The sequence below is a fragment of the Temnothorax nylanderi genome, unplaced genomic scaffold (genome assembly GCF_030848795.1).
Source record: "Temnothorax nylanderi isolate EJ_2023f unplaced genomic scaffold, tnyl_v1.0 TNYL_tig0008_pilon, whole genome shotgun sequence".
NCBI lineage: Eukaryota > Metazoa > Arthropoda > Insecta > Hymenoptera > Formicidae > Temnothorax > Temnothorax nylanderi.
Genome location: NW_027249070.1, coordinates 1,049,807 through 1,077,705, shown reverse-complemented (window position 1 = coordinate 1,077,705; position 27,899 = coordinate 1,049,807). Strand labels below are relative to the sequence as shown.

The 27,899-nt window shown below is 41.4% G+C and overlaps 2 protein-coding genes across 4 annotated transcripts; one reads left to right on the top strand and one right to left on the bottom strand.

The window, feature by feature from the left end:
- Nucleotides 1–65: 65 nt before the first annotated feature.
- Nucleotides 66–23,440, top strand: Gbeta13f (guanine nucleotide-binding protein subunit beta-1). 3 transcript variants are annotated; one of them, XM_071722985.1, is made up of 7 exons: nt 66–676; nt 11,065–11,609; nt 13,300–13,445; nt 13,713–14,006; nt 14,428–14,629; nt 14,768–14,984; nt 15,158–23,440. In XM_071722985.1, exons 2-7 carry the CDS (start codon nt 11,553–11,555, stop codon nt 15,262–15,264), a joined length of 1,023 nt encoding a protein of 340 aa, XP_071579086.1. In that variant the 5' UTR covers nt 66–676; nt 11,065–11,552; the 3' UTR covers nt 15,265–23,440. The 3 variants fall into 3 exon arrangements, with proteins under 3 accessions (XP_071579086.1, XP_071579092.1, XP_071579097.1); XM_071722991.1 differs by lacking the exon at nt 66–676 and adding an exon at nt 1,898–2,098; XM_071722996.1 differs by lacking the exon at nt 66–676 and adding an exon at nt 7,229–7,840.
- Nucleotides 23,441–23,510: 70 nt separating this feature from the next.
- LOC139783849 (uncharacterized) lies at nt 23,511–27,119 on the bottom strand. The gene is made up of 5 exons (XM_071723006.1): nt 26,838–27,119; nt 26,497–26,758; nt 24,543–26,330; nt 24,131–24,471; nt 23,511–23,987 (listed from the first exon to the last, which is right to left on the bottom strand). The coding sequence occupies exons 1-5, from the start codon at nt 27,117–27,119 to the stop codon at nt 23,751–23,753; spliced, it is 2,910 nt and encodes a 969-aa protein (XP_071579107.1). The 3' UTR covers nt 23,511–23,750.
- Between the last annotated feature and the right edge of the window lie 780 nt (nt 27,120–27,899).

The window sequence follows — 27,899 nt, the reverse complement described above, 5'->3', positions numbered from 1 at the left end:
CGGCTCGCGGCCGCACGGGGTTCACGAGAGTCGAAGCACGGAGCCCCGCCCTGCCTGCCGCCTGCCGCCTGCCACCCGCCAGATCCGTGAAGGAGCAGCAGCAGCAGCAGCAGCAGCAGCTCCGCTTGCCTCGTTCGAGTTTGAGTTTCCGTGTGTCCGGTGTTGTCGAATGAAAACAATCGCCGACGTTCGGCCGTCGTGCGTCTCGAGACTCGAGACTCGAGACTCTCGAGAGACGTTTCAAGCTGCGCGTCTCCCGCAATCGCGTACTGCCTCGGCTCGGCCCCGCGCTGTCGCGATAACGCGTAGCGGTTAGCGGTTACGGCTGCCGTCGGTCGCCGTCGTCGTTCTCGCCGTCGTGGCCGTCATCGTCGCGTCGTGTACCGCGACGATTAACCTTAAAGAGAGCGACGGGTGCAGTGGTGGTGTTTCCCCTCCGAGGAGGTACGACGAGTAAACTCGAGTCGCCGATACTCGAGGCGAGGAGGTGCGACGAGGAAAGTGCGTAGTCATCGATGTGAGAGCCGAGCAGCCGAGAACGACGAGGAAGAGCAGAGGGAGCGAGTGCGAAAGGGGAGAGCGAGAGAGCGAGAGAGCGAGAGAGAGGGACAGCGGACAGGCCGAAGCGTCGCAAGCCGGGAATTCCGACGACCGCGGCTCCGTCAGGGAGCTCCAGGTATGTAACATTTTTGCTAGCTCGGCGTTCCGGGCTCCTCGCGGACTTCCGGATGCGCCGCTCTTCCCGGCCGGCCCTTTCGCGCGACTCGATAACCGCCGCGAGCCATCATGGCGGCCGCCTAGGCCTACGCTCTCTGTCAAAATCTCGCCGTTCGCCGTTCGCCGTTATTTCGATCGCTCGTCCGCCCCGACGACGACGTGACGCCGATCCCGGAGATCGCGACAGCAGAGATCAGCCTCGTAAATTCTCGCGGAATTCCCCGACGAAACTCTCCGAATCCGAATGAAGCCTTTCGCGCCCCGTGCGAGCCTGCGAGAGATCCGTTTTCTTTTTACGCTCTGTGAAAGCCGTTCCTGGGTCCACGACTCTCGCCCGTTAAACGTCTCTCCTTCGGTTTCACCTCGTTTGTCGCGCGACGTCGCGGTCGTAGCGCTACATTTACGACGCTCATCCGCGAGGGGATCGGTCTTGCCGCCGCGCCGTCGGCTGTCGGCTGCGCGAAACCGTCGGCGACCGTGTCCGGAAATAGATTGAGCGTCGCGATTACGTGGGTCTGGATGCATTATCGATGGGATCATTGATTGGAGCGGATTTCCACGAGATTAGCGCGGAGACTCGCGGTTGTATGCGTTTTAGAGATTTGAAAAAGTGTACTCTAATCGCGATGAGTCACGAGTCGGCGATAACGAGACTCTTCCTGCGTGCCCGGTGACTTTCCTCGTCGTAGCTCGTAGGATATTTGTGAGAGCATTCGCGAAACGTCAGTGAAATCTGTCACTTTGTTAATTCGTGCTTTCGTGCGAAATTGTTGGATCCTTTAATCGGTATCGACGCTATCATTAGTAAAATTGAGCTAATTTATTATTTTTATTTATTAATAATTATTTATTGATTTATTTATGTTATAGTACTTATTCATATAATCCTTGTAAGTTTTTTAAAACGAATCACAGCATTATTCTAAATTTTTTACATCGAGTAAAAGTCTGTCGTTAAGGAAAAACGTAATGTAATATATTCGCAAAGAAGGTGGATTGCCTTGATGAGCCGTGAAATTACGCGGCGGTAATTTTCGACGTTCTCATCTTGAGGAATGTTTGCGTGTCGCACCGTCTCGGGCACACCGGTTTTGCTTCGGCGGAGCGACGCCTATGACGTTTGTTTGACGACGACTCGGGTTATCTCGCGGCGCACAACGCGAGTCGCTTTGCATAATATATGATGTTCCCGCGAAAACAAAGTTCGTCTCTTCGCGGAGTAACTAGCGAGAGTTGGATTTTCGCGGTGTAAGAAACGCGTAGGCCGACGGGGAAAACCGTCCGCTTGTTTTCCGTGGGAAACGAAGAGGGAAAACGTGCCTGCCGTCGACGAAACTTTGCGGTGAGATTTGGCGATTGTGACGCTGTTCAATTTAATCAGGTAGGACTAAGCTCGGTGTAATAATTGAGGAAACGATCGTTAATTATGAAATTATGGCATTTTCTTATTTGAGAATGGATTGAACGATGTGGCAATCACACGTTGCTCATCTGTTAAAAATAGAACCGCTAAATTTAATGGAAATGTCACGAACAAGTTTTATTATATAGAAATCATAAATAGGAGTGATAAAAAGTGGTTGAATAACGTGACTGATTGAGTATTTCTTGCTCCTGCTAAGATTAACTCTCTTAACTGGTAACTGGTAGTTTTTCCACTGAACCTTTTGCGAGATATTCGTTCTGAGAACGGAAAGCGTGATGCAACGCGAGGTCTCTGAATTTTCTTACATAACAAGTGGCGATTATGTTCGACTTCTGTTAGCGTTAAATGTATACCTTGCTGAATTCGCATTTTTCGCATTTATCACAAGGTAATATATATTTTCTTACGGGCCTTGTGGCACGATCGACTTTATCTTCAGCTTAGTAGTTTAATATATTTCAATTCTGCATTCTCTTCCATTATTCGATACTTCAATAAACCTTCTTTAAATACCGCAAAATTGTTTTGTCGCCGTTTTTAGAAGCGCGAAAATTCTGACGTCCACGGGATTTCCTGGAAGCATTCCATCACGCGATAATTAGCTTTATCATCAGACAGATCTCATTCTCTCCTTTCTTTCTTTTTACCGTATTTATCGCCAAAGTGTTTATCGCGGATTCTCAACCATCTCACTTACGATCGTCTGACAGGGAAAATGACGCCCAACAGCGAAGAAAGGCGTAAACGAACAGGTTAAACGACAGGTCGTGGGTTAATGATCGCAATAAGTCGAGAATAAGGAAAGATAGACAATCGATAGTAGGCGGGCGAGCCGTTGTTGCCCGTCGTAGCAGGTATCAACGTTGAGATCGCTGGGACTCGAGCTTGGCGCGACAGACGAGGAGAAATGTTCGGCGACGTTCCGATCTTGGTGGGGCAACGGGAGAAAAAAGTTTCTCGCGACGCGTCACATTCCGTCTTGTAATTGGCCGGCCAATTGCCGGCCGCAGCTGTCTTAATCGGTTTTAATTGCTTCGGAATATAAAGCCGTCGTCGCGCGCGCGCGCGCGCGCGAGCGCTGAAGACAAGTGGCGTCTTGAGTTCAATTGACAGCGTTCCACTTGAGACGCGTCGGCGATGATATCGGCGTTATCGGCACTCCCGATGGAGCTGAGCTAGGAATCAATTGCGTGTCGCGATAAATCGCTCATCTTTCCGCAATTTCCACGAGATTTCATCGGAACCGCAATGCGCGTACGATAAGAAACAAGTTTCGCGAATTTTTCCGTATATATTAGCGTATAGTAACTAGTAACGCATCTCGTATCATTCAGTTACATTCCTTTAGTTCTATTTATAGGACTATTTATAGGAAACCCTGAATTATTCCGTAAAGTCTGTCTTGACGTAAATCGATTCTTAGTTCTGGAGTCTTTAGTCTCGAGATGTATCTTCCGGGAAGTTTCGCAAAATTTATTCCAGCGAATTAGATTAATTCCGGTAGCATTGGATTTCTATTTAACGAAGGCGTCTCTGCTGCTATCCCTTTCACTTTGTATTGCAAATCGAACATTGTTCTCGGTTGCGCGATGTTTGCGTAGGAGGCTTAGACCCATCCAGGGCCGCTGTTACTCTATTCGCGTGTGGTTCCGTGTATAATTTCATCATCATTGCGGCGGATAACGTCACGTGCGCCGAACGGCGGTGGCGACGATAAGCTTTGTGCAGATGCTTCTCTCCGATAGAAAACACCCGACGGGTCCCTTAATAGCGATCGCGGCTTACAGGACGGTTAGTAGGTCGCACTACTTATCGAATGCGAAAGGGTCAACGTATTCGAGCTGGATGATGTGTCTCGTAGTTAAACCCCTCTTTAGTCACTCTGTCGCCGGCCCTCCTCTCCTATGGGCTCACGTCCTGTTTTATCATGCCCTTCTGTTCCCTCCCTGCCAGCCGTCGAGATATCGGCCCTTTTTGTAGAGAGACAGTTATTTGGACGTGAGAAAAATAAGCAGTGGTGAAAAAGGACAGAAATAGTTTGTTAGTTTAATAATTGTCTTAATAATAATTTTCCTCGTGCACTGAGACTCAATTTAAATTGTGTAAATTGCTTTTGTTCTTCCGCGGAATTTTATATTGCGAACGAAATATTGTCGCTTATCTCGAAGTTTTATACAGTGGTCATTACGTTACGCGAATTATCTTAAGCAAAACTGGGACACTGCTGACACTTGGAAAAAATCTCACAGATGCGTTTTATGCGGTTAAACGATTCTTCTTGGCACGCCTAATGACGTCATGCGACTGCATTAAACTAGGACAGGGTTTAACGCTGCAAGTTCTGCTGCAGCGTATTTGGTCGCGATAAAATCGCCAGGATGCGATTATCGTTGGATTTAGTCTCTCGCAAATTTCGGTAAACTCGATTCACGGAGCTTTCCTGGTGGGAATCTGGATCGTCGCGAAAGTCATCGGGCTCGGACTTTCTTCTCGTGTGGCACTATTTTCATTCATAAAAGTAGCACCGGCGATTTCATTTTCTAGCACAGAACCACGTTCGCGGTATAAATGCCGTTCATTGATGTCGATGCTGCACGATCAATATTGTACACCAGGCCGCGTATTGAATGTAATTTACACGGTCCAGTTGCCTCGCATGCGACCAATCGAGAGTCACATGCGCATTTAGACGGGCATTTATCTATCTTCGACCGGACGGTGTTTTTTTTTTTTTTTTAATAAAATCAAATACGCTTTATCGTCCGCCTTTTTTCGCGCAGCTCCCACGCGATGACACGTTTAAAAAAAGAAAAAAAAGGAACGTCCCGTTGGATATTGCATTAGGTCCTAATATAGAAACGAGGACGCGTTCGTCTCCCTCGGCATCATAGAAATTAGCGGGCAGTCTGCAACGCCACGCGGCCTGCTACTCCAGGTTACTTTCTGACGTCACCGCCTACCTCTTGACGTCATTCACCTGTATCTACCTCTCACCTCGTCGCGTCGCGTCTCGGGAGATGTGCTGCATCTCCCCCACCTAGGATTCGATGACCTAAACGTGTATCGCACTTGCTACTTCTGTCTCGCTACTTCGATGAAATAACGAGACGAATGTTACTAAAAAAAAAAAAATATGTACGCTCAAAAAAGCAAACGAGTGCGAGTCGCAGCTCGGGCGAGCTTTGATCGATCGATCGATGCACTTGCGTCACGGCGTATTTTAAGACGTCGATGATTCCGTGCCAAAGTGAGACATTAGCTCTCTATGGACTAGCGTGAGTTCAAACTAATGAACTGTAACTTGGAAGATTTAATTTCGGAGAAAGGTGAGCGGCAGTCTCTCTCTCCATTATTAATTTACTTCCGTCAAGACAAATATATACGTACTTTGATCAGACCGAATCGGGATGTGAAGTCCGGGGGCGAAACTCAATCGAGCGACCATGAAAGTCGGGCGACCGTAAATCAGATCGTAGCTTGTATCGGGTCAGGTAGAAAATTACGGCACAAAGGTTCGACAATGTCGGCTTACCGTACATAAGGATGATAAATCATAAAGCGATTAGCCAAGTAACCAGAAACATTGGACGGCAGGTGCAACGTCGGTGAACCTGCCGGTCTGTCGACCAACTGTCGCTCCGCGCGCGTTACTGCCCAACTCCCCTTTTACCCCGGTGCTCCAAAGAGCAGTCGTTTGCCAAAGGCATCGGCGACGAGTATTCGGCGTGGGGTTGAGTACTTGGCAGCCCCGCGGTTGTGTACGGTCGGGCCGAGACGCAACGGAGGAGAGGCCGGAGAGCGAAAGAGCGAGATCGTTGCATTGGACGTTGACCCGCGTGGCTCAACTGTTGCTCCCATTCGCGCATCCGGGAGTCCGCCGAAGGGAGACGACCTAGGGAAGATTTGATAATGGACGAGTTCTTCCGCCGGGCTCGAGTGTTTGTCGCGCGAACTTAGCCCGGAGAACGGGCTATACTAATGAAATTCGTGGCGCATTGCGAGTCATTTCTCGCGCTCAACGCTGCCTTTTTATCGGAGATGTCAAGAGCGAATTCCGATTCTCTCAAGCGGACAAAACCTTGGTTCGGGTGCGTAGATTTAGTAAAAAGGACAGTAAAAAGTTGTTAATAAGTGTTCAGTCTCGAGATCGAGCTACACGATAATGAAACGTGAAGTATGTCGAGTGTATTAAACTTGAAACGTTGCTTTGCCTCAAAAACTTTTTACAATTCTATTTGAATGAAATTTTAGAAATTATTTTTTCGCCGAGAAATTCGTACATTAAGTTATTACAAAGGCATTTTGTAAAGAAAGAAAGTGGTATATTTTATATCCTTTTTGTTGTGAAAGTAATCCTTTCGTCATTCAAAGATCGAGTTTGATCCGGCATTGACTGTCGCCGGCTAATGCTTGGCACGTTGCCATCTGTCAGCTACGATACAACGAGCTATTTTGAATGGTAGTATCGATTTGAACCAGCTTCACTTTTCGATACGGTGGTTGACCAACGTCGATTCAAGGCTAATCTGCGTTTCTGATCTGAACTCCGATTGTTATCGCATCCCTAATCGACAACATGCGTCATATCAATCATCTCTGCCAATATCAACATCTCTTTAGAACGATGGGCTATGTTTTATCTTCAATCTTGTTTCATTTACTTGTCATTGTCATTAACTTGGGCGGTGTAATGAAATAGATTAGAAGTATTTCCCGGTCACGATAATCGTGCGTCGTCTTCTTTTGCGTTGCGATGATTGGCCGGCGACTGTTTTCGATTATTGGATTGTTGATTGTTGTTGCTGACGACAGCAACAGCAGCAGCTCGTGCAGCAACCTGTCATCGTCGGCAGCGACGACGGCGTCCTCTTGACGCCGCGCCGCGCCGGGTCGGACGGTCGGTACGGCGCCAGCGTCGTCTCTCCCACTTCCCGGCGACTCGTCCTCCCGGCCGGCCTTCTCTTGAAACCACGTCCTTCCTTGGGTGTGGTTCGAGATCGTCGAGACGTCGTCCTTTCCGTCGACGAGTCGCCGGACTTGCTTTTCACGCGGCTAACCGGGTTCCCCTCGTCCTAACGCCGGCGGTGCGCGGTGCGCGGTGCGCGGTGCGCGGTCCGCGATTGTCCTCCCGCGTCCGTGAATCACGCGCTCGTCGCAGGAACAAGGACGAGAGCGGGCGAGTCGAACGAGTGCAAAGGGTGTGCGGATAGAAGAGAGAAAGATTGACGGCAGCGGCGAGTGGGGCGAGCTGCAACGGCGACGTTCATCGATTCGCGTTGCGCTTTCACGGTTGCGTGCGAAACGCGACGGAAAAAGCGGGTGCCCCTCTCGCTGACGTACGTGCGTGCGTACGTGTTCCTCCGCAGTGCCCCGCAAAACCCCGCGATTCGCGATTCCGAGTGGTACCTGGTACCGGGAAAGGAACCGGAAATAAAACCGCGGCGCCAGCCCCTCCAAGGTTCTCCATCGTCGGAGAAGAGTTTTGTTCGCGCGATTCGCGTGTCGACGGGCGCAACCTGGCGGTAACGAGCGACAAGGCTTCTAACGGAGTTGTACGTCGTCTGCTTCGACCTGGTGGTGGTGGTGGTGGTGGTAGCGACGGTGGCGGTAGTGGTGACTTTTTCACGAGAGGTTATGTCGCTGCGGCCTCGATGACGCTCCTCTGACAGCAGTGGCGGTGACGGTGGGACGGACCGAGTGAGTTCCATCGATGCGTATAAACCTCTCTTTCCACCTTGACGCCCTCGTGAGCGAGGACGTCGTCGTCTCTTTTTTTTCTCCTCTTTTTTTCCTCCCTACCCGATCGAAGCCGCCGCGGAATTCTTGTTGCTCGCTATTAGTTAGCCGGGACAATGGCGCGCGTCGTCAGAGAAAAGCGGAAGAACGATACTACGTGACGTTGTTCTACCCTGTTGTCAATAGCACCCTTTCTCGTTATCGATAACGCGCAAAAGCCCCGAGGTTTCCGCCGACCTTTGTATTTTGGTCCCGGGATTCCGTCGCGTGAGGCGACCGTCGATTATTCATCGATGACGTTCTTATGCGGGTTGCAATACCGTTCTAAACAATCTAAACGATAGAACTGCACTTTATCTAACGTGCACGTTTCTAATTTCTTCGTTTTCGAATAAATATCTTCAAGCAAAAATGAATAAAACGTAAATTAACTCCCCGAATTATTATTTTATCTGTGAAGCTGCATGAAAATGCCGATCTCACTACTCAGTTTTATCAATTGACCTTTTCCTTCTTTCGATTTATACATCGATTTATTGAAAGCCAGTACATGACTTTTGTCCTATTGTTATTTCTTTTCTTTTATTGATGAGCGCTAATCTCATCAAGTTTTTATGACAGTCTATTTTACTGTGAATTCAATAAAAAAATTTAAATTTTTCTGACTCGCGATCATCCAATTTGTTTTTTCTGTGAGAACTCGTAATATAAGACATGAGATAACTTGTGATAAGAATTTGTGATATAGCGCGAAAATAATTCCCACGATTTTGTTCTTCTTTCCTTAGCTGCTTGCCAGATTTTTTCTTAAGCATTAAAATTAGCATGGTCAAGTTAATTCGCGTTGTGTATCCTAGTTTTCAGAAAAGTGCTTGTTTTCCAGTCTCATTTGCGCGTGCGTCCAAGTTCGCATTCGCTGCCAGCTCCATTCGGAAAATGAGAACACCTCGCGTTAGATCGACAACCCTCGGTTTCCCCGGGTCACAAGATCTCGCGGAGGTGAAGGACGCGCCGCGGATCTCCGTATCCGTGATTGTTCGAACACGATCGGTTACGGTAATTTGTGAATGGCATGATAGGGAGAGAACTCTTACAACCAGGATTACGTAGTATTTGAGAAATGTCCGCTTTTCTCTCGCGGGGGAAAAATTTTAACATTTGTGGCGTCGCGTCGATAAATTCGAAAGATCTGTTTATCTGCATCTAAAAAAAAATTGGTTGGGGCGAAAGTAATCGATTATTATTTTACCATTTATTCTATCGTGTGTTAGTAAATGTAATATTCCGCATTTTTTAAATGTAATTTTCACATCTCTCTATTTGCAAAAATCGTAATAAGCATTGTAATTCTGATTTAAAAATATTTTTTAATAGGGACATTTTTTCCATTATTTTGTTATTCTCAACAAAATTAATAAAATATTTTGAATATTAATGAAATATTAGAATATAATAGAAAAAGAATTCCATGGAATTCTGAATACAGAGATTCTTTTAAATAATGAAAAATATCGATGCATAAAATTATTCTCCAAATATCGATGTTATATAAATTTTTTCCATAGTAATGGAAAAGCTCGACATTTATTTTTCCAACGAAACTGGATGGCGAAAATCGTGTAACTTATCTGAAATGAAAGTGGCAAACACACACGTGTCAGTACTTTTCAGTCAATTATCGGTTTTCCGAGTTTATCGATATTACGTTGCAGTAACTAGTCGCACCAGCGTCATCCGATCGCTCGTCGCCGTGACGGTGATGCACGTCGCACGGATGACGTTTTTCTCGAGGAAAAATACGCACTGACGAGAACTCGAATCTCCGGAGTCGCGAGAACTCGAAGGGGAGAGAAGTCGCGATAAAAATATCAATGTGCGCCATACAACCAAAATATTTTTAGCGAGGCGATAATTATATACATATATATATATATATATATATATATATATATATATTTTATGTATTCGACATGCGTGTATGCATGATAAGAGAAGCGCTCTTCCATTATTTTTCTCCGATCATTTTAATTAAAGTCGTCTAAGACCGGATCCAACCAAGCGAACAAGCGAATGAACAAGCTTGCTTTGATGAGTGCGAAGTGCGATGGAATACATTTCACCTCTTTTTGGTACATGAAAGAGAAAAGCTCGTTATACTCGTGTTTGTCGTAAATGTTCGTTCGTATTTGTTCGTCCTAGCTTGATTTGGATCTATTTTAACGTGATTTATCATTCATCAGTGTATTATCTGTACATCGATAGTACAATCTATGAATCTTTTCCTTCAATGATAAGATACTCCAATTTATCAATTATATTATTTTTTCTAATTATAATTCTTTTCTATGCGATGTACAAGTTTTAAAATGAAATGTTGCAATCATTAATGCAGCAGAGCTTCTGATTTAATATATTTTTGCTTCTCTCGCGGTAAACATAGTACCTTCTTCAATACGTGAGCGATACGAATCATTACGCGTATCTGGAAATAACTATTTATTTTTACTGGTGTGTTACATTTGAAAGCGGCACGCGTGCCAATTAGTGAGCCATACAAGCCAAACTATGATACAGCAAGCATATTTAAGTTAGAAACTCCAATTTATCATTATTAGTATATATATAAGTATAATATATGTATAAATATTTAATAGTTTCAGTAATATTCTCATGTTATCTGACTCTTTAGACTTTCTTCAGGCGTAGATTTTTGCGACACGCATGCATAAGGCCCTATTTTGTACCGCGTGCAAAATCAACGCGATTATCTATTACTGTCATTAAGAAACCGCTGTAATTCTCGGAAGACGTTTGCGGAAGACGGCTTAGGCATGCCGCCTGTTCGTTTTACTTGAACCATCAAATGCTTTAAAATTGCGCGTCATCCGCATGAAACATAACGTTCCGTTCATCATCTGCGGTATCATGATATATGGATTATATATATAGCATGGCCGCTAATTCAACACCTTTACCTTCTTCACGGGATAAATCTTAACGTCGTGGTGAAGCAACGATGACATTTATAATTATTTTATATGACTTGACAACATTATTAAAAGGATTTAAGTATTTTTTTGCGAATCAAAGATACGAGCGATATTATATGAATAGAAATACTTTTTAGGCTCTGTTTGTTAATCAGTTGTGAGTGTGACTGACCGACTTGATATTTTGTGTTTCAGAAGTGGCAACGGTTTCGTCGGGAAGTATCGAAGTTGGCGCGAGGGGCGGAGAAGTCAGCTGTGGTCTGGCTCTGGTGGTAGCGGCGGAAGCGGAAGCCGCTGCAGTAACGAAGGCAGGGGGCGAGGAGGTGGGGCCGGGTGAGGCTGGTGGTAGTCCCGATTTATTTAGGAGACGCAAATTTTATCCTTGTCCCCATTTTCATTTATCTCCTTTTCTTTTACCTCTCACCTTGCCTTACGGGAGTGATAAGTTCGGGGGCGTTCGCCACCGGCCATCAAAAACGCTATCGACGGCGTGACACCGGCCCCGCATTCAGCCTTCCTCCCACAGAGAGTAGGCATCGTAGACAGGAGTTATCGCCATCCGTCATCATCGTAGAAATTGCGTTCTGAGCCCTTCCCGACAACTCCTCTCGCACGCGCGACGTCTAGTATCTCGGACCCGTTAACGGGTGCTCATAAGGCACGCGCGTCATCTGCCAGACATCATGAACGAGCTCGAAAGCCTTCGTCAAGAAGCGGAGACGCTGAAGAATGCCATTCGGGTAAGTACCCGCTTCCTTGCTTCGAGGTCATTGTTTCTTCCTCTTTAACCCATTAAAAAGTGTGTACATTTTAAAAATATTTTTAATTTGAAAACATTACGAATAATTTGTTAACTACTTTATTGCTATATATATTTGCGTTTATTGAAATAAAAATTTATTAAATTATTTGCAATTATATGTCAAATATATAATCCATTAGTAATGCAACACGCTAAACATTTTAACCCTGTAATAAAGTAAAGACTTCTTAAGAGAGAAATCAACATAATTGGATCTTTTCCAACAAATTTGATCGAATCGGCTAATTCCTCTTTTACACCAGATTTTGCAATTTTACGTAACTCTTTTCGGGCTTTCTTTGCTCCGGACGTTAAAGTGGCTATCGTAAATTTTAACGATAGAGAGATATTTTTCTATGGCGAATGACTTTCCGTATAGTTGTGAGAATATGGAGCCGGCCAGTGGTGGTAGTAGTGTGGTGGGGTGGTAGGGCGCGGCATAACCGTCGCTTCTCTGATCAATACGCCACCATCCCTCTCTCCCTCACTCCATGTCTTGTTTCTTCTCTCGATGTATTCGTCTCTCTTTCTTCTCTGCTCCCCCTTTTTCCTGCCCTCCCCTTTTATACATGTATAAAATGCACGCGCTCGCACGGTATGCGCGGAAATATGCGCTTACCGATGAAAGAAAATAACGCTATCGACCTTGTTTGCTAATTGTTTATGACGCGTACGATTGTTTTTGGATCATGGCTTATTAAATAAAATAACCAATATGCGTAACGGATATGTATGCCGTGAATGCATATCTAAAATATTTTTTTGTGTATAACGATTTTTTGATATCAATTGATTGATAATAAATTATACTTTTGATATTTTTTTATCAGTATCATACAATTAATTTATTTGAAATTATTTTATCGAGAAATAAATATCAACATCGATTAAATATACGGTAAGTTACGATAAAAATTTATTATAAAACGAATTGCGGAGTAGCGCGGTCTTATTTTAGAAATCATTTAACAATGGTCTTGTATATACATCTTTAGTATATCTTTAGCACTAAAGGCAAAGAGTTATATCCAATATACTCTAGTATTAAGTCACTTTAAGTACTACTGTATTATAATCCAATTTTAAAGGTCAGTCCAAAGGCAGTACGGCATAATATCGGAGTAAAGACACGCGAGCACCATTGACAATTCAACGAAATTTTCTTCCTCGTCCCCGTATTTCCTTTTTCTAATTCCTTGAATTTCATGAAAATTTTCAGCATTTTATTTAATTCAACAACATGTTCGGTCGTGATCGTCGTTTGACCTTTTGTGCTGAACTCGTGTATACGCGGGCATGACATTAAACGAAGTTTTCACGTGGAATTTATTAAATTTTCGCGACAATGTGTATTCACTACGGATGTGTGTGTTCCAATTAAGATGCTGCTTCAACGTGAAATCTCGAAACTTTAATTATCATTGAATAACATGGCGGTGTACAGATAAGATTTCCTCGTCATACTTTACTTACGCAGCTAACAATAACGAATAATTACATGCGATACGACGGTCTCTTTCTTATCACGAGCTTTCTTATCGTAAGCTTTATCGCGTGTGTTAGGGATTAAACGCGAAAAACAGATCCCGACGCAAATTTACAAATTTGTCTATGATCTCATGCCGCAGGATGCCAGGAAAGCAGCATGCGACACGTCCTTGGCCCAGGCCACATCGGGCATGGAACCTATCGGTCGCATACAAATGCGAACGAGACGTACGCTTCGCGGTCACTTAGCTAAAATTTATGCGATGCACTGGGGAAGTGACTCGAGGTATGACGTTAAATGCAAACACGATGATTCGATGACGATTAGCAAAACTGTTGGTCATTTTAACGTGAAATTTTAGTAACAGTAGTAGTGAATTTTGAGATGGAGGAGGATTTAAGAAAATAGAAAAGTACATATTTATAGATAGAAATAGATCTTTATTTTACGATATTCTAAAATATGATAGCCATACAAAATTATTCAAATGGAGGAAATTTCTTTTCATTGCGTTGAGTTTTTATCAGTGTACATTTTATTTCTTATGCGTAGGAACCTAGTCTCCGCATCGCAAGATGGCAAACTGATCGTTTGGGATAGTTATACTACCAATAAGGTTCACGCGATCCCATTACGGTCATCATGGGTAATGACTTGTGCGTACGCTCCCTCGGGTAGTTATGTGGCGTGCGGTGGATTGGACAATATCTGTTCCATCTATAGTCTTAAAACTAGGGAAGGGAATGTGCGAGTGAGCAGAGAACTTCCGGGTCACACTGGGTACTTGTCCTGCTGTCGATTCTATGACGACAACCAAATCGTCACCAGTTCCGGCGACATGTCTTGGTAAGTATTACCTAGAGATTTATGACAGACGACCGGGGAAATTACTTTATGTGTAACAGAAAAACTCCTACATCCTCTATATTCTAAACCGTCTTTGCAAGACGAAATAAAATATAAATATATAAAATATATGAAAATTTTAATCTCTCTCTCGCTTTATTCGTCTCTTATATTTTCTAATTCAGAAGAATTAAAGTATCACAAATACGTTTACGTAATCGACGTACTTTTGAGTACGTTTTATGAAACGCAAATCATTGTGTTTAGCAAATTTAATAAAATTCAATAAAAATATATTGAAAGTGACAAAAATTTAATTTCCTTCTCCTCTTCCTACTCCCAAATCTTTTCCATCATTGATCCTGATGAAGACTCCTGAAGATTATGGAGCGAACTAGAACGCTGAATTGTTCTGATACAGTGCTTTATGGGACATCGAAACAGGCCAGCAGTGCACCTCGTTTATCGGGCACACTGGCGATGTGATGTCCCTGTCGTTGGCACACGATACACGCACCTTCGTGTCTGGTGCGTGCGACGCCAGCGCGAAGCTGTGGGACATTCGTGAAGGCTCCTGTAAGCAGACCTTCCCGGGTCACGAGAGTGACATAAACGCCGTCACGGTGAGACGTTAAGATATTACGTTAAAAAACTAGAAGAACTATCGTTTCGTAACGGTAGTATCAGTGCATTTTCGAGAAAAGTTTAGTTAAAGATTTTAGTTAAGGATTAACTTATTAATTTGGACGTATTATTCACAGTTCTTCCCGAATGGATACGCTTTCGCGACGGGATCGGACGACGCGACCTGCAGACTTTTCGACATTAGGGCGGACCAGGAACTCGCGATGTACAGTCACGACAATATCATTTGCGGTATCACCAGTGTAGCTTTCAGCAAGAGCGGTAGATTATTGCTGGCGGGCTACGACGATTTTAACTGTAACGTTTGGGATTCTATGAAGACGGAGCGAGCTGGTAGGTTGACGGTATTTCACGAGTCTCCTCAAGAGAGAAGAGAAATTTTATTCGAGGCCCTTCTCTCAATAATTATTTTCATGTTTGCTCTTTCTAACGATTTTGACCGTTGGAATAAAAGATGATGTTGTTTTTACTATTTTTAAAAAATATTTGCCATGATTGTTTCCTAGGAATTCTTGCTGGGCATGACAATCGCGTGTCTTGTCTTGGCGTTACGGAAGACGGCATGGCGGTAGCGACAGGCTCCTGGGATTCGTTCCTACGCATTTGGAACTAACTTGGGGCTCTCCCCAGGACGTTCCTTCAAAGAACCAACTACAGTCAACCAATTTACAGCATAAGAATCAAGTACCACCATCTGACTACCGAGCAAGTTGACGTGCCAGCAGCCACGACGCTGGCAAAAAATCCGCCAGGTTCACCGGAGTTGACGCTGATCAGAAACTTTGGATGCCGGATTAGCAGCAGTAGCAGCAGCAATGGCAGCAGTAGCAGCAACAATAACAATTACGATCGTATGAAGACCCATGATAGCAGCGACAACAGCAACGGCGGCGATTTCAAGAACGTTTTGGATTGTGGTGGTAAAAAAGATTCCCGCGGCAAGCGCATCGTAGTTGACTTGACTTGGCGACGTGGTAAAGTCGGCGATAAGGACCACGAATATCAACGCTTCTAGGAAGAATTGGCTCGAGTTGGGTCGAATACGAAGACACATTGCGGCAAAAGATCGCGCAGCAAAGGACGAGATGTAAGAATGGAGAATGAGCGCCGACAACAAGGCCGACAGTTAAGAACTCTGCGGCATTGGGCGCGCACTTTCTTTTTATCCTCCCCTTTCTCAAGGACTTTCTTCGCGAACCTTCGAGAGGCACGTGCTGTTTTTCACTTGATAGTTCTTTTCCCACGGGGGTACTCCCAGTCGAGGATTTCGAAGTTCGAAGGACGACATTCTCGCGCCGACGATCGTCAAGAGATTTCCATCTCGAACCAAGGTTCAAGCGTTCACTGCCGAGGAAACGCTGTCAACGGTTGCTCCGGCGGTTAGCTACAGATTATTTCTCCCATACGCGAAACGAGATTTTATCGAGCATGATACGATACGTAATCGTAATATTGCGTCGCGACTCAAAGATGAGAGAGATGAGCACAGCCAAGCTCACAATAGTCCCGTAATGATGCGTTTGAGTTTATATGGCGCACATTGAACGCACATGTGTATCGATGGAGATTCACGACGCGAATTGCATACACCTGCACGCGGAAACGGAGGAACGGCGCGGATCGTTCAGCAGCCTCGAGATACATTTAATTCGCATATACTCGTCACGCGAGCTTTGCCCTCGTGCACGAGCACCGAGTGATCGAGCAGAAAAGAGCGCTATATATACATATATATATGAAATGAGATGAGATGATCACTTTTCTTACCATAAAATACGCCGACTTCGCACCACTTACTATTATTACTATTACTAGCACCACAACCCTCTCGATTGATTTCGTAGATATATCGTTATTTATTTTGTATAGACCTCTGCCATAGGCCGCTCCGCGTCTACGTTTTTTGCGAGTGCAAGAGCGACTGAGCATGTTGTAAAAGAGATCGAACGAGAGAGCTGTGAGAACGTGAAAGTGAGAGCGAGAGACGCGCGGCCAATTGTCAATCAAAAAAAGAAAACGAGACACGAAATGCGTGGATAAATGAAACAAATGCTGAATATAGAACATAGTTGCTCCTTCGATAAATAATTCGATTCATCGGGACGTTGACGTCCACGAGAGAAGTACGAGAATTCGAGGAGCGATATATTAGAGTTCGGGAGAAAACAATAGTTTTGTCTGCTTTTGCAGCGCGAACGCGTTAAAATCGTATGAAATGACTGGCCAGCGTAAAGTGTCGAGTACGTTTAATGTAATGTGTAATCATTTAGTTCATAGCGTCTATACCTGAACCTTCTCTCCCCGTCCTCTATCCAATTATCTCTGATTATGGCGAGAAGGTGAAGAAGAATTGATCCCCGGCTGTCGTCTCGGCGATATCTCTTCCCCACTGTCGATTGAACGCCAATCAATCCTCGTGCACGAGGCGGGCACGTGCTCTCGATCGAAAGAGTCGTGCTAAAAGTACCTTTGAAATAGGACCCAAAGAATCCCAGGCTAATAGAAAGGACCGCAAGACTAAGCTTTCTCTCCTCCCCTTGTCATTATTATCTTTTTTGATACTTTTTGTTTATCGCATTTTGTTTGTCACGGTCTTTTTCATAAACATGTAAGTACGTATTTTTTTCGATAGCTTTTTTTATAACTTTCACCTATATCCCTCTTCCGCGCTGTCACTACTTCTCTTCCCTTCCTTTCATCTCCTACCTGTTCTGTCCTTTTTTTGTCAGAAATAAATGTTGAAACTGTGTATGCATTTAAAATAATAATATTAATGATAATAATTATAATATTAATATTAACGATGATCGTAATTTATAATTATTAATATTTAATATATAAGTACATAAGATCGATGGTTTTTCTTAACATTGCAGGATTATATGGTCCAATCGCCTTCCGGCAACCACGTTCCAGCAGTGTTTTTTTTAAATTTTCTTTTTTTAAGAATTTTGTACATTCACCACACACACACACACACACACACAAATATATGTAGTTAATTGCGTGATGCGCTTTTTATTTGTGGTAAACGGAATACCTTAATTCGATAGGAGTTCCATGAATCTTTGTTTTAATTATGAATAAAATATATAATTTGTATATACGAAAAGTTGTGTATCACGATAAAAATTATGGGATGCGTCGGTTGCTAAAATCGGGAAAATTGAGAGAAAGACGTGGATTCCGGAAAGCGACTATCGAAAAATTTCTTTCCCAGTGAAATAAAAAAAAATGTAATCTGGCTATGGAGCAAGCGAGCATTAATCTCCGACGATTTTCGAGAGATGTTGCAAACTTTGAACATTCGAATTTCGTGAAATCGGTTTTTTTTTAGACCTATATATAAAAACTAATCTCGCTTACGTGCTTTATACTTGTTAGATATCAAACGGGCAAAAGATCTTTCTCCGTCTCGAAAGAGAAGATCCTTGTTCCTTCGATTCTTTGTATTATTAAGAATTCTTCCCAAGTTCGATGCGAGATCGGGCGCTACCTTAAAAATGCGAGATAGAAACGCGAGTAAAGCGCCCGCTCTTCGATACTTTCAATATAACTTTGAAACGAAAGAAGGAATAATCTTAGAGCAGAGAATTACGAAGGAATAGGAAACTTTAGTGAGCAGACTAATGGAAACAGATCTGTGCTTTTTGCATTTCGCGATTCCGTGGCTTCCCCATGGGGGCTCTTTCTCCTTTTTGTACCTTGAATCCTGAAACGATATGGTTTCTTATTTTTGGTACAAATATGAAAAAAGTCTTATTATCCGGCGAGTAACGTAAAATTGACAAATTATCAAGCTTCTAGTCATATTAATGATATGCGCGTAAAAAAATGAAAGAAGACCAGCAGGTAAAACTGTAAGCAGAAATAGTTTTTTTAAACGTGTCCTTGTTCGCGCAAATAAGCTTGCGTATGTTGACTTTAACTGTTTAATTTATTTTTCCTTTTCGAAAATATGGCACACATGGTAGATAAATTGCGGCGCAGGAGGAAAAATCACGGCATAAAAACAGCTCTGATGAAATCAGCTTTTTCTTTTCCTCTCTTTTTCGAGCTTTTAAGAATATAAAGAAAATAAAAATATTTGGAAAGAATCAAACGTGGCGTTATTTTTCCGTTATTTTTTTTTTACCGCTTCCCCCGCTTTCTGTTTCCTCCCTTCGTAAGTGACACATTCGCGTGTCTTATGATTTCGTTATCCTGACATTTTTTTGCGTTTTGGTCTTGAACACGAGGAACCTTCTTTTCTTTCGCTACGTATTCGTTAATATCGTAAAACAGTGCCCTGCTAAGACGAGGTTTACAAGATTATGGCGTCCGATATTGGGTCCTATTTCAATTATAGAATAACCACGTCACTAGTGTATACGCGTACATGTAGTTAAAAAAAGGGGGAAAGGAGGAAAGAAAGGGAAGAAACGTGAAGAATGTGCCGACGACACTTTCGTGACTTGTTTTACGATGGACGACGAGAAGCCGTCGGGAATACTGCCTCTTTCAAGTTATTGCACAAAAAAAAAAGAATACATTACGATATATAATCCATGTATTATACATAAAATACACATTAAATAACGTGCAAGCCAATGTTAAAGTTTAAAAAAAGAAATACGCAAGAGGACGTGGCCGTGTGAAACAACTAATTGTAAGACGTGGAGTGAAAAGTGTATCGATGAAGATCGAGTGAAGATTATATCGGTGAACATTATTCGATAGGAATGTACATTCACTCAACAACTGAATATTGAGAGCGAGACACGTCTTTACTGTTAAATGGTAGATAGTTACAAATATTTCATCACTTTTTTATATATAAAAAATATATATACGTATATAAATAATGATAATTAATCACTATTGACGGTTAGCCTAGGTCATTCGCCTATAGTCACTTCGCCACAGAGGACATTACCACGAGGCACGTGAATATTCGAAGTATTGATTTTCTTCGTTGATAAATCGCTTCTTGTTTACGACATAATTACGTTATATCTCGTGGATGTCCCTGTCGCAGAATTCATCATCATTCGTATGATAGGAAGAATTGTTTCGGAAGAGATCTGTTGAGGAAAGACGAATTTCGTCGAGTTATAGCGATGGATAATCATTATATTTGAATCAGGGATAAATTTCAAAATTTTTTTTTACCCTATTATCAAATCATTCCATTCCATCTAAATGTTTTAAATATGAAGAGAGGTGTCTGTACACATACATACAATTACATTTATTTCTGTTGTAATGAATAATTATGTTGTCTTTCGATATTACATCTTTATTTGAACTTTCATCGTAACGTATTGTCCAATAATACTCTGCAGTAGAAAAGCTTGCGCGAAAATTAATCCAGAACTAATTATTTCGAGCACAAAAGTTATCTGCCCGCTTGATTGGCCATTGGCTAGATCGTTCAGATAGAAAATAAAATAAAGGTATCTTTTTACACACACACATACACATAATTACATTTTTATGCTGTAATCAAGCTACGTTGGCTTTCAATATCGCATCTATTTACTTAAACTTTCGCCGGAAAATTTACCAAAGTAATATGATATTCAAGATAACATTCCGCAATAGTGAAACAATCTCACGCGAGGAACAACCTAGAGATGATTTTTTCGAGCATATAGAAGTCATCTACTCACGTTCATTGATCATCAAATAGATCAGACGTAGAAAATGGAGCGATGTAACCCGTTTATTATTGAATATGATTGAAAGGATGCAGTTTCGCGTACAATTAGGAATCATTAGAAGTTACCTCAGAATGTGATTGTATCTATTTCTCCTGTCTTGCGGCTTCTAAAATGACATGAAATGAAAATCGCGCCGGACGAATAGGGGCGTTTGATTGATTATTTTATTTCGAAAAATTGCGTAATTTGTACATACATGAACGAGTACGTGAAAATCGCTTGGCCCTCTCTCTTGTGCGTTTTTCTCTGTGCAATTTAAGATCACGGTTACAACGGTATAAATTCGAACATGTCTCAACGTTTCTATAATAAAAGGAAACCGCGATAAATTGTTTTCACGAGAATATCGTTGCAAGTAAATAAATGTTTTAAAGATTTATTTGTTATTTGCGTTTTGTTGTAAGTAATTTATTACATTCGAGCGCTCGATTAATATGCTCAGAGAAACATCATCGCAAGCCCGTGTCAAGAAGACGACGAGTATACGAGGGCCACGTTTGCATAGTGTTCGATAATATATTTCAATTTCAATGTCCTAAGTCGTTATAGTTATCGGCGAGTTTTTTTAAACGCAGATACGTAAATATACCTAAGAGGATGTGCAAACGCAAATTCTTCTAAGCGAATTTGAGAACATGAGCTTTTGTTACTTCATATATTAATAGCGTGAACTCGATTCCCCTTCACAGCGTTTCTCATTAACATATTCGCGTGATTCGAAATTCTAATGAGAGAATGAAATTTTTATGAGCTTCATCACTGAGACGTTATGGTTTTGTAAAGTTTCCTTTAGACACGCCTTAAATCGTCTAACGATTTTTACGTGATTTTATTGTAAATCTAGTGTTATGAAAGTCTGGTGCATTCGATCTGCAATCATGAAGGAGAAAAGCGAGGAATTGGCGAACTTGCTGTATTTTTGTGCACTTTAATTTTTTCACGCTTCTTTTTTAACGTAATTAAATATTGACGAGACGGTATATAATCCTATTGAAGATAAAAAAGATATATTTTAACAAGATAGTTAATGTCATTCATCAACGATATTCGGAACATATCCTTGGACTAAAAATATTGTTTCTGCATTTTTTCTTCATATAAAATTACTAGGGGTAAACAGTACAGTTGTTGGCCACTCTACTGAATGATTGGCCACATCTTAAAAAATTAAAGATTATAAAGAAATACTATTAAAATGTTTTTAATTATAAATACAAAAATATTTAATACTCTTTTTTAAATATTTTTGTATTTATAATTAAAAACATTTTAATTGTATTTCTTTATAATCTTTAATTTTTTAAAATGTGGCCAATCATTCAGTAGAGTGGCCAACAACTGTACTGTTTATCCCTATTGCTTTATTTACCTTTTTTCCATCTCCAGTTTTTCGCGATGTTACAATCACAATCTTACTTATAAAACAATTATAAATCAAAGTACAAAGTTTGCCAGAATTTATCCGCGAAAACTTATAAATCGCGCTCTTTTATGAAATAAAAATGCATCGCTTTTAATTATTAAGTTACGACGAAGCTTCGTCCGAACCGGGAACAAGTATGAAAAAAGTATGAAGGAAGAAAGGAGAGCGAGGGAGGATTTATTTTTATTGCATCAGAGCAAAAGACTGACGCGTTTTTCAGTGTCAAAGTAATAAGCAATCTCTTGTAATAAAAATCAAGTTGCAAAATAAAAAAAATGGAAATGCGACAGGTGTGACAAAGTTTTGTTGCTTTTACTTCGTGATTGCAAATTAGGGTAACCGACATCAAGTCTGGTACTGCATCGAGGACAATTGCTTCTTTTATATTCTCGTTTGAGAAACAAAGCGGGTAATAAGAAGCATGTTTTCCCATAAAGGCGCCGTTCGATTTTGATATCGACGAAACTGTACGTATTCGACGATGAAGTTGACGACGACCCTACAATAAGGGACAAAAGAAAGAATAAAATCAGTAAAAACTTTCCAATTTTTGGAAAGAGAAACTTAGTACGTAAGATACTCTCTGTAACAAGCTCTGTAATGTAAACCATAAGTCGTAAGGTGTAAGAACTGTAACGCATTAAATAATCATTAACCACGACGGTTAACAACCATAAATATGATCGCGATAACGATACGATAGTACGAGGAGATAAACCCAAAGAGGCGTGCAAGTGTCGATAAAGAGCCGATCGATGAATGACGACAAGAGTCACACATTCGCACAAACAGAAACCTAATCCTTGAATCGTCGCGATTCTCTCATTCTCGATCATTGATCCGCTCTTGGTTGACACTCGATACGTTCTGAAGAATAATTTACAATTATAGGGAGCAAACGAGAGTGCGAGCGAGAGAGAAGAAGCGCACGAGAACTCATAATACTGCATAAGGGTGAGTGTGAGGAGAAGAAAACAAAGATACAAAAAAAGAAGAAAAAAACAAACAAGATACCAAATTTGATTTTTGCGTGCCTGTGCGAAGGAGCGAGGTGATATATACGTGCATATTTATAAATCTATTACTATAAACGATCCTAGCGGAAATGTAATCCTTACGTTTGTTTGGGACGAAGGAGGGGTATACTATACATTCGTATATATCCCCTGCATAAATAAAAAACGAAATGGAGTACGTGAAGACGGGAAGTGATAAAAACGAAAGAAGTTTGACGACGAAGGGGGAACAGTTTCGTTACACGCGGTATCATTCTATACGAATATATTATAATATCAAGAGCTTCTTGCCAAGTGACAAGGTGATAGCTTCTGCAGGAATAAGCGATCCGAGACCCATCTGGGATCTGTTTGGAAGCCATAGGCTGACAAGAGAGAGAGAGAGAGAGAGAGAGAGAGAGAGAGAGAGAGAGAGAGAGAGAGAGAGAGAGAGAGGCGACGGTAAAGATATAATATATTTAATAACGTGACAGAGATTACCATTTCTTTCGCGTGCGACCGGTTATCATTGCACATAATTACGGATTAATTATTATTACTATTATTAATTATGGTTCATCGACATCACCGCCATCGTCATTATTATGATTATTATTATTATATAATTGATGTGAGTGTGGACACAAAAATAAAGTGTACGTAGTAGAAGGTCGACCCATTCCATCACCTGCCGTTTCTTTCGAACAAAGTTTCAAAGTTCCCGCATTTAAAGCGAGTCTTGAAGGTAACACATTTATTTCAAATAGAAAAGCAAGAAAAATATTGAACATTCTATGAACTTAAACTAACGAACGTTATATGTCACCTATAACAAATTCTCCGATCGCGCGAAAACCTATTCCCTCAAAAGTCAAATTCATTCTTAGTTTTACAATTTGCCCTCGATCAAGTACATTAACGTGCATTAAGTAACTGCGATTGTTTATTTAAGAATAATATAGTAAAACTTTGATTCCTTCTAATTCTCCTGTGCAACTTGCATTTCTATACTCTTTTTTATATTTGTCGTGACGATTTTGCGTTCCTCGTTTGGCAATACACATTTTTCCTTGCATTCTGCGTTTTCTACTGTACATGATGTTGAAAATGTTTCAACTTTTATTTCTTCTTTCAAGTTATCTGCGCTTTCTTGATTAATGTGGTATTGAAAATCATCAGGAATCTCAACTGTCTCTTCGGACTTTCTGAAGGCAACCTAAAGGTAATGTACAAATTAATATTACATTTAGTTAATTATAATGAAAAATTTATATAAACTAAATGCAAAAATAGCTTTATGTATTAAATAATTTTTGTAGATATATAAACACACTAGTTTTTAATATATATTATACTAACATCTGTTTGTTGACAATGGGAAATAGTTTGTGATTGTTGTTTAATTTCTTTTTGCTCGAAAGTTTGTTCTTTAGACGTTGTAGGACATTTAGAAATCTCTTCGATCAGCGGTTCAACTGATTTCTTTATCAAAAATTCTGTTTTCTGTAATTTATTATCAGATAATATTTCTTTTGATTCTTGATTGTCTATTGTAAAATCTGGCTTAATCAACAATTTCTTTCTGCTCTCTAATTCATGCAGATGATCGCAAAATTCTTTGTAAAATGATGCATTTACCGCGAGAGACTCTGACTTATAGTTTTTGGGTTGTTGTAAAAGATTGGCAAGCGATTGAATATCTAAAACAGATAAATATAGTTGTTAATTATTTTTTAATTTTGAAGTATTTATATTTATGTACTGATCTTACCAGAATGATTAGCTGACGCGCCGGATTGCGAATTGATCGTTTGTTCCGTCATCAATTCTTGTTTTTCAGAACATGTACTTGTTACATCGTTAGACTTATCGCGACAATTGTTTCGTTCTCCAAAATCGCCTGCGGGTTTATTAAGATCCATTTTCGAGATGCAACCGGATGACAGATATTCTCCGAGACTTCGATTAGATTTATAACGTTGCGATTTTTCGTCTGTACCTTCCGTTTCTTTTATCAGATTTGTTATGCATTTGTCGATCAACGGTGATACTTTTCTCGCGAATTTCTTCGTGTCTTGTATCAGAAGCTGTCTGCATCTCTCAGAAATTTGGCTACGAGACTTGCGTTCCTCCGGTTTTCTTCCGGGTTTTATTTCCTCAATAAGGAAAGATTTCTTGTTGCTGACCTCGATATCTTCCGCTTCGCGAATTCTTTTACCCGTTAGTTTTGAAGAGTGACTCGGTCTTTCTAGGGATAAACGATTTATCGTTCGAACGAGCGATTCCCTTTGAGAATTAGATTTTTCGATTTCCGTTGAAAATTCTCGCTCTGTCTTTGATATCTCGATTTTATCAGATTTTTCTGATTTATCATTGATTTTCTTATTCTCACAAATCGCGTCGTTATGTTCTTTATTTGAAATTATTTCCTTCCAATGATTATCTACCAACTGATTAATATTTTTACTTTTAATTGAATCGGTAATTTTGCCAAAATTATTTTCCGTATTAGTCAATCTTAAAACTCCCGATGATTCATAATTGCCTCCCGAAATTTGTGAGTCTTCTTGAACGGATGTTGCTGTCTTAAAAGAATCGTCATCGGATTCATCGATGTTTTTCTTCCCTTCCGAAGATTCAAGTGAAAGATCGTTAACTTTGTCTTCCAAAATTTCGATTTTTACAGAATTATCCTCTACAATATTTTCGCACTTTTCATTGTAATCAACAAGATCTTTCTTCATATTAGTGGCTGATTCACAATCCAATCTTTCCTCTAGAACCATTAATTCAGTTGAAACTTCCGGTTCGTGTATTTTTTGTGCGCAATCCCGATTTCTCAATTCAGCAAAGAGGCTGCTGAACACTCCGCGCGATTCTTCTTGCTGTATCTTTGCAGATTGCTCGCAGTCATAATTTTCCTCGTCTTTTATGGAATATATTTCCGTCGAATCTGGGAGGGCACTTGACGGACAAGTTTTCAGTGTCATCAAGTCGTAGATATCCTGAAAATTATTTGTAATATCAATCGGTTGGTTTTTATCCTCGGACGAACAGCTATCGAATTTTTCATTTATTTCGGCATCTTCTGCCTCCACTTTGTTTCTCTTTGCTTCGTCCTCTCGTTTCTTTAGGATCTCCTTGACCTTCGGTTTTCTTTCCTTGGTACTCCACCATCGCAGTTTATCTTCCTCGCTCGCGGAAACCTTGGTCCCAGTTTCTTGGATCTTGCTATCATCAACAAAATCAGTCTGCAAATTCTCGTCCACCATCTTTCTCTCGCCCCAGAATCCTTCCACCTTGCCGTTCTTGAACACTATCTTGTTTTCGTCAACAAACCTATCCATACTGTCGCAGAATTCTCTTATCTCTTCTCGGATGCTGCTAAGTTTAGAACCGAACGGATATTCTTTGCTTTTTCTTTGATAGCTCTTGTTATTTTTACTCGATGGATCGTCTTTCATATTGGTGACTGCATTTGCATTTTCTTCTAATATCTGTTTTAGATCCGATGTGTCACACGATACTGAACAGGTAGATGTTCTCTCGTTTTTACGACCTGCAAAAAATTTTAATTGCCAAGTTTAATTAAGATCAGAATAATTATAGATAATGTAGAAATGTTTCTATGATGGCATGTGACGAGTGCACAATTTCTTGTTGATAAAATTATCTGTTTAAAGGTGTCGCCAAAAAATTAATTTTTTAGTACATAATCCGCTCACCATTTGCTTCATTATTGTCATCGATCGATTTTTGCAGATCTGCTGTCTGTTCTTTTTCTATATGTGACTCCAATACTACTTTCCTATAAGCAGCAGTTTCCGTATCGATGATACGATCACCGAGTGGATTATGTATACTTTTATAATTATCCAAAATTTGTGTCTCGTGCGATTTCCTTTCTGCGTCGTCAGCAATATATTGTTGATTATTGGATTCAGATATTTCTTCAATCAGTGTTGGCGGCTGAATTTTATCTTGAATCTAGCAACGAGGAATAGGTGAACAACTTTTTATCTCTCCTTAAATTCTCATTCGTTATAAAAAGATAAGGATCGTATACCTCGACTTTCCAAGGCAGCAGAAGTTCCCCGTTGTTTCCATTGGAAACTTTTCTCTCTTGCTCCGCCATTGGCCTCCTTCCGTCACTTTCCTCGCCTCCTTTTTGCCGCCTGCGTTCGTTTTCTTCGTCGCTTGCGAGCTGTTCGTCTTCCGACGATGACGACGACGACGACGACGACGACGACGACGATGGAGAGTTGTAGGAACCGAGGAAGGATCGGTCTTTGGATTTTTTCTTCCTTTCCAAATCGAGCTTTAGCGTGTTCATCGTAGCCGGTATCATGGGTGCAGGAGATCGGGAGGTGTGCGGGTTTTACGTCGTGAATGATCAAATAGCCGACGGGACCGATGATGGTGATATTATTCAAAGCACGAATTCTGTACCAGACCTTGACGAAACTAGTTCTTACCAGTCCGCTGCTCCTCGTTGTGGCGCGCACGTTTGATTTCGTGGCGACTTCTTCGTTCTCCTCCTCCTTCTCCTCCTTCTCTTTCTTCTTCTTATCCATCGCCTCCTTTTCGGACGCCCCGACCGGTTTGCACAGCTTCCTTTTGTTTATCAGGGCTTTCGAGGGCGGACGCGATGTTCGACAGATAAACAAAGACCGACATCCGAGGAACAGAACAGGTGAAAGGAGTCAAAAGGAATAAGGGTGGCCATTTCGAGCCCGCTTTAAGTAACGAATCTTTTAACTTACCCATGACACTGTCGTTAATTTTCTTCTGCTCCGCCTGGATCCATCGATTCCTCTCGGCCACCTCCTCGTCGATGCCGCCGCGCATCCTGCGATTTAAAGATATTTTAAGAATAACGAGCAATTACTTTCTTTTTACAGGTCGTTCTTAAATTTACCAGGCCTCGGCGCAGGCACGATCGCGTGGGAATACCGGTCGATCGTCTAGATACTGAAGATTCTTGCATTTAAGAATCATTGTCTTGCGGTACATCTTTATCTGCTTGAGCACTGGATTGCCGGTCAACGTTACAACGCGCAGCGACTTCATATCTCCCAGAATCTAAACAATTCAACTCTTGCAAGCAGTTTCAGCAAATGAGACATTT

Bases quoted from the DNA above. Each gene is read 5' to 3' on its own strand.
- Gbeta13f (XM_071722985.1), top strand. From the start codon at position 11,553: ATGAACGAGCTCGAAAGCCTTCGTCAAGAAGCGGAGACGCTGAAGAAT. The intron at 11,610-13,299 runs GTAAGTACCCGC...CTCATGCCGCAG, and splicing joins CGCTGAAGAATGCCATTCGG to GATGCCAGGAAAGCAGCATG. The intron at 14,630-14,767 runs GTGAGACGTTAA...TATTATTCACAG, and splicing joins GTGACATAAACGCCGTCACG to TTCTTCCCGAATGGATACGC.
- LOC139783849 (XM_071723006.1), bottom strand. From the start codon at position 27,119: ATGATACCGGCTACGATGAACACGCTAAAGCTCGATTTGGAAAGGAAG. The intron at 26,331-26,496 runs GTGAGCGGATTA...AATTTTTTGCAG, and splicing joins TGACAATAATGAAGCAAATG to GTCGTAAAAACGAGAGAACA. The intron at 24,472-24,542 runs GTAAGATCAGTA...TATCTGTTTTAG, and splicing joins CGCGTCAGCTAATCATTCTG to ATATTCAATCGCTTGCCAAT.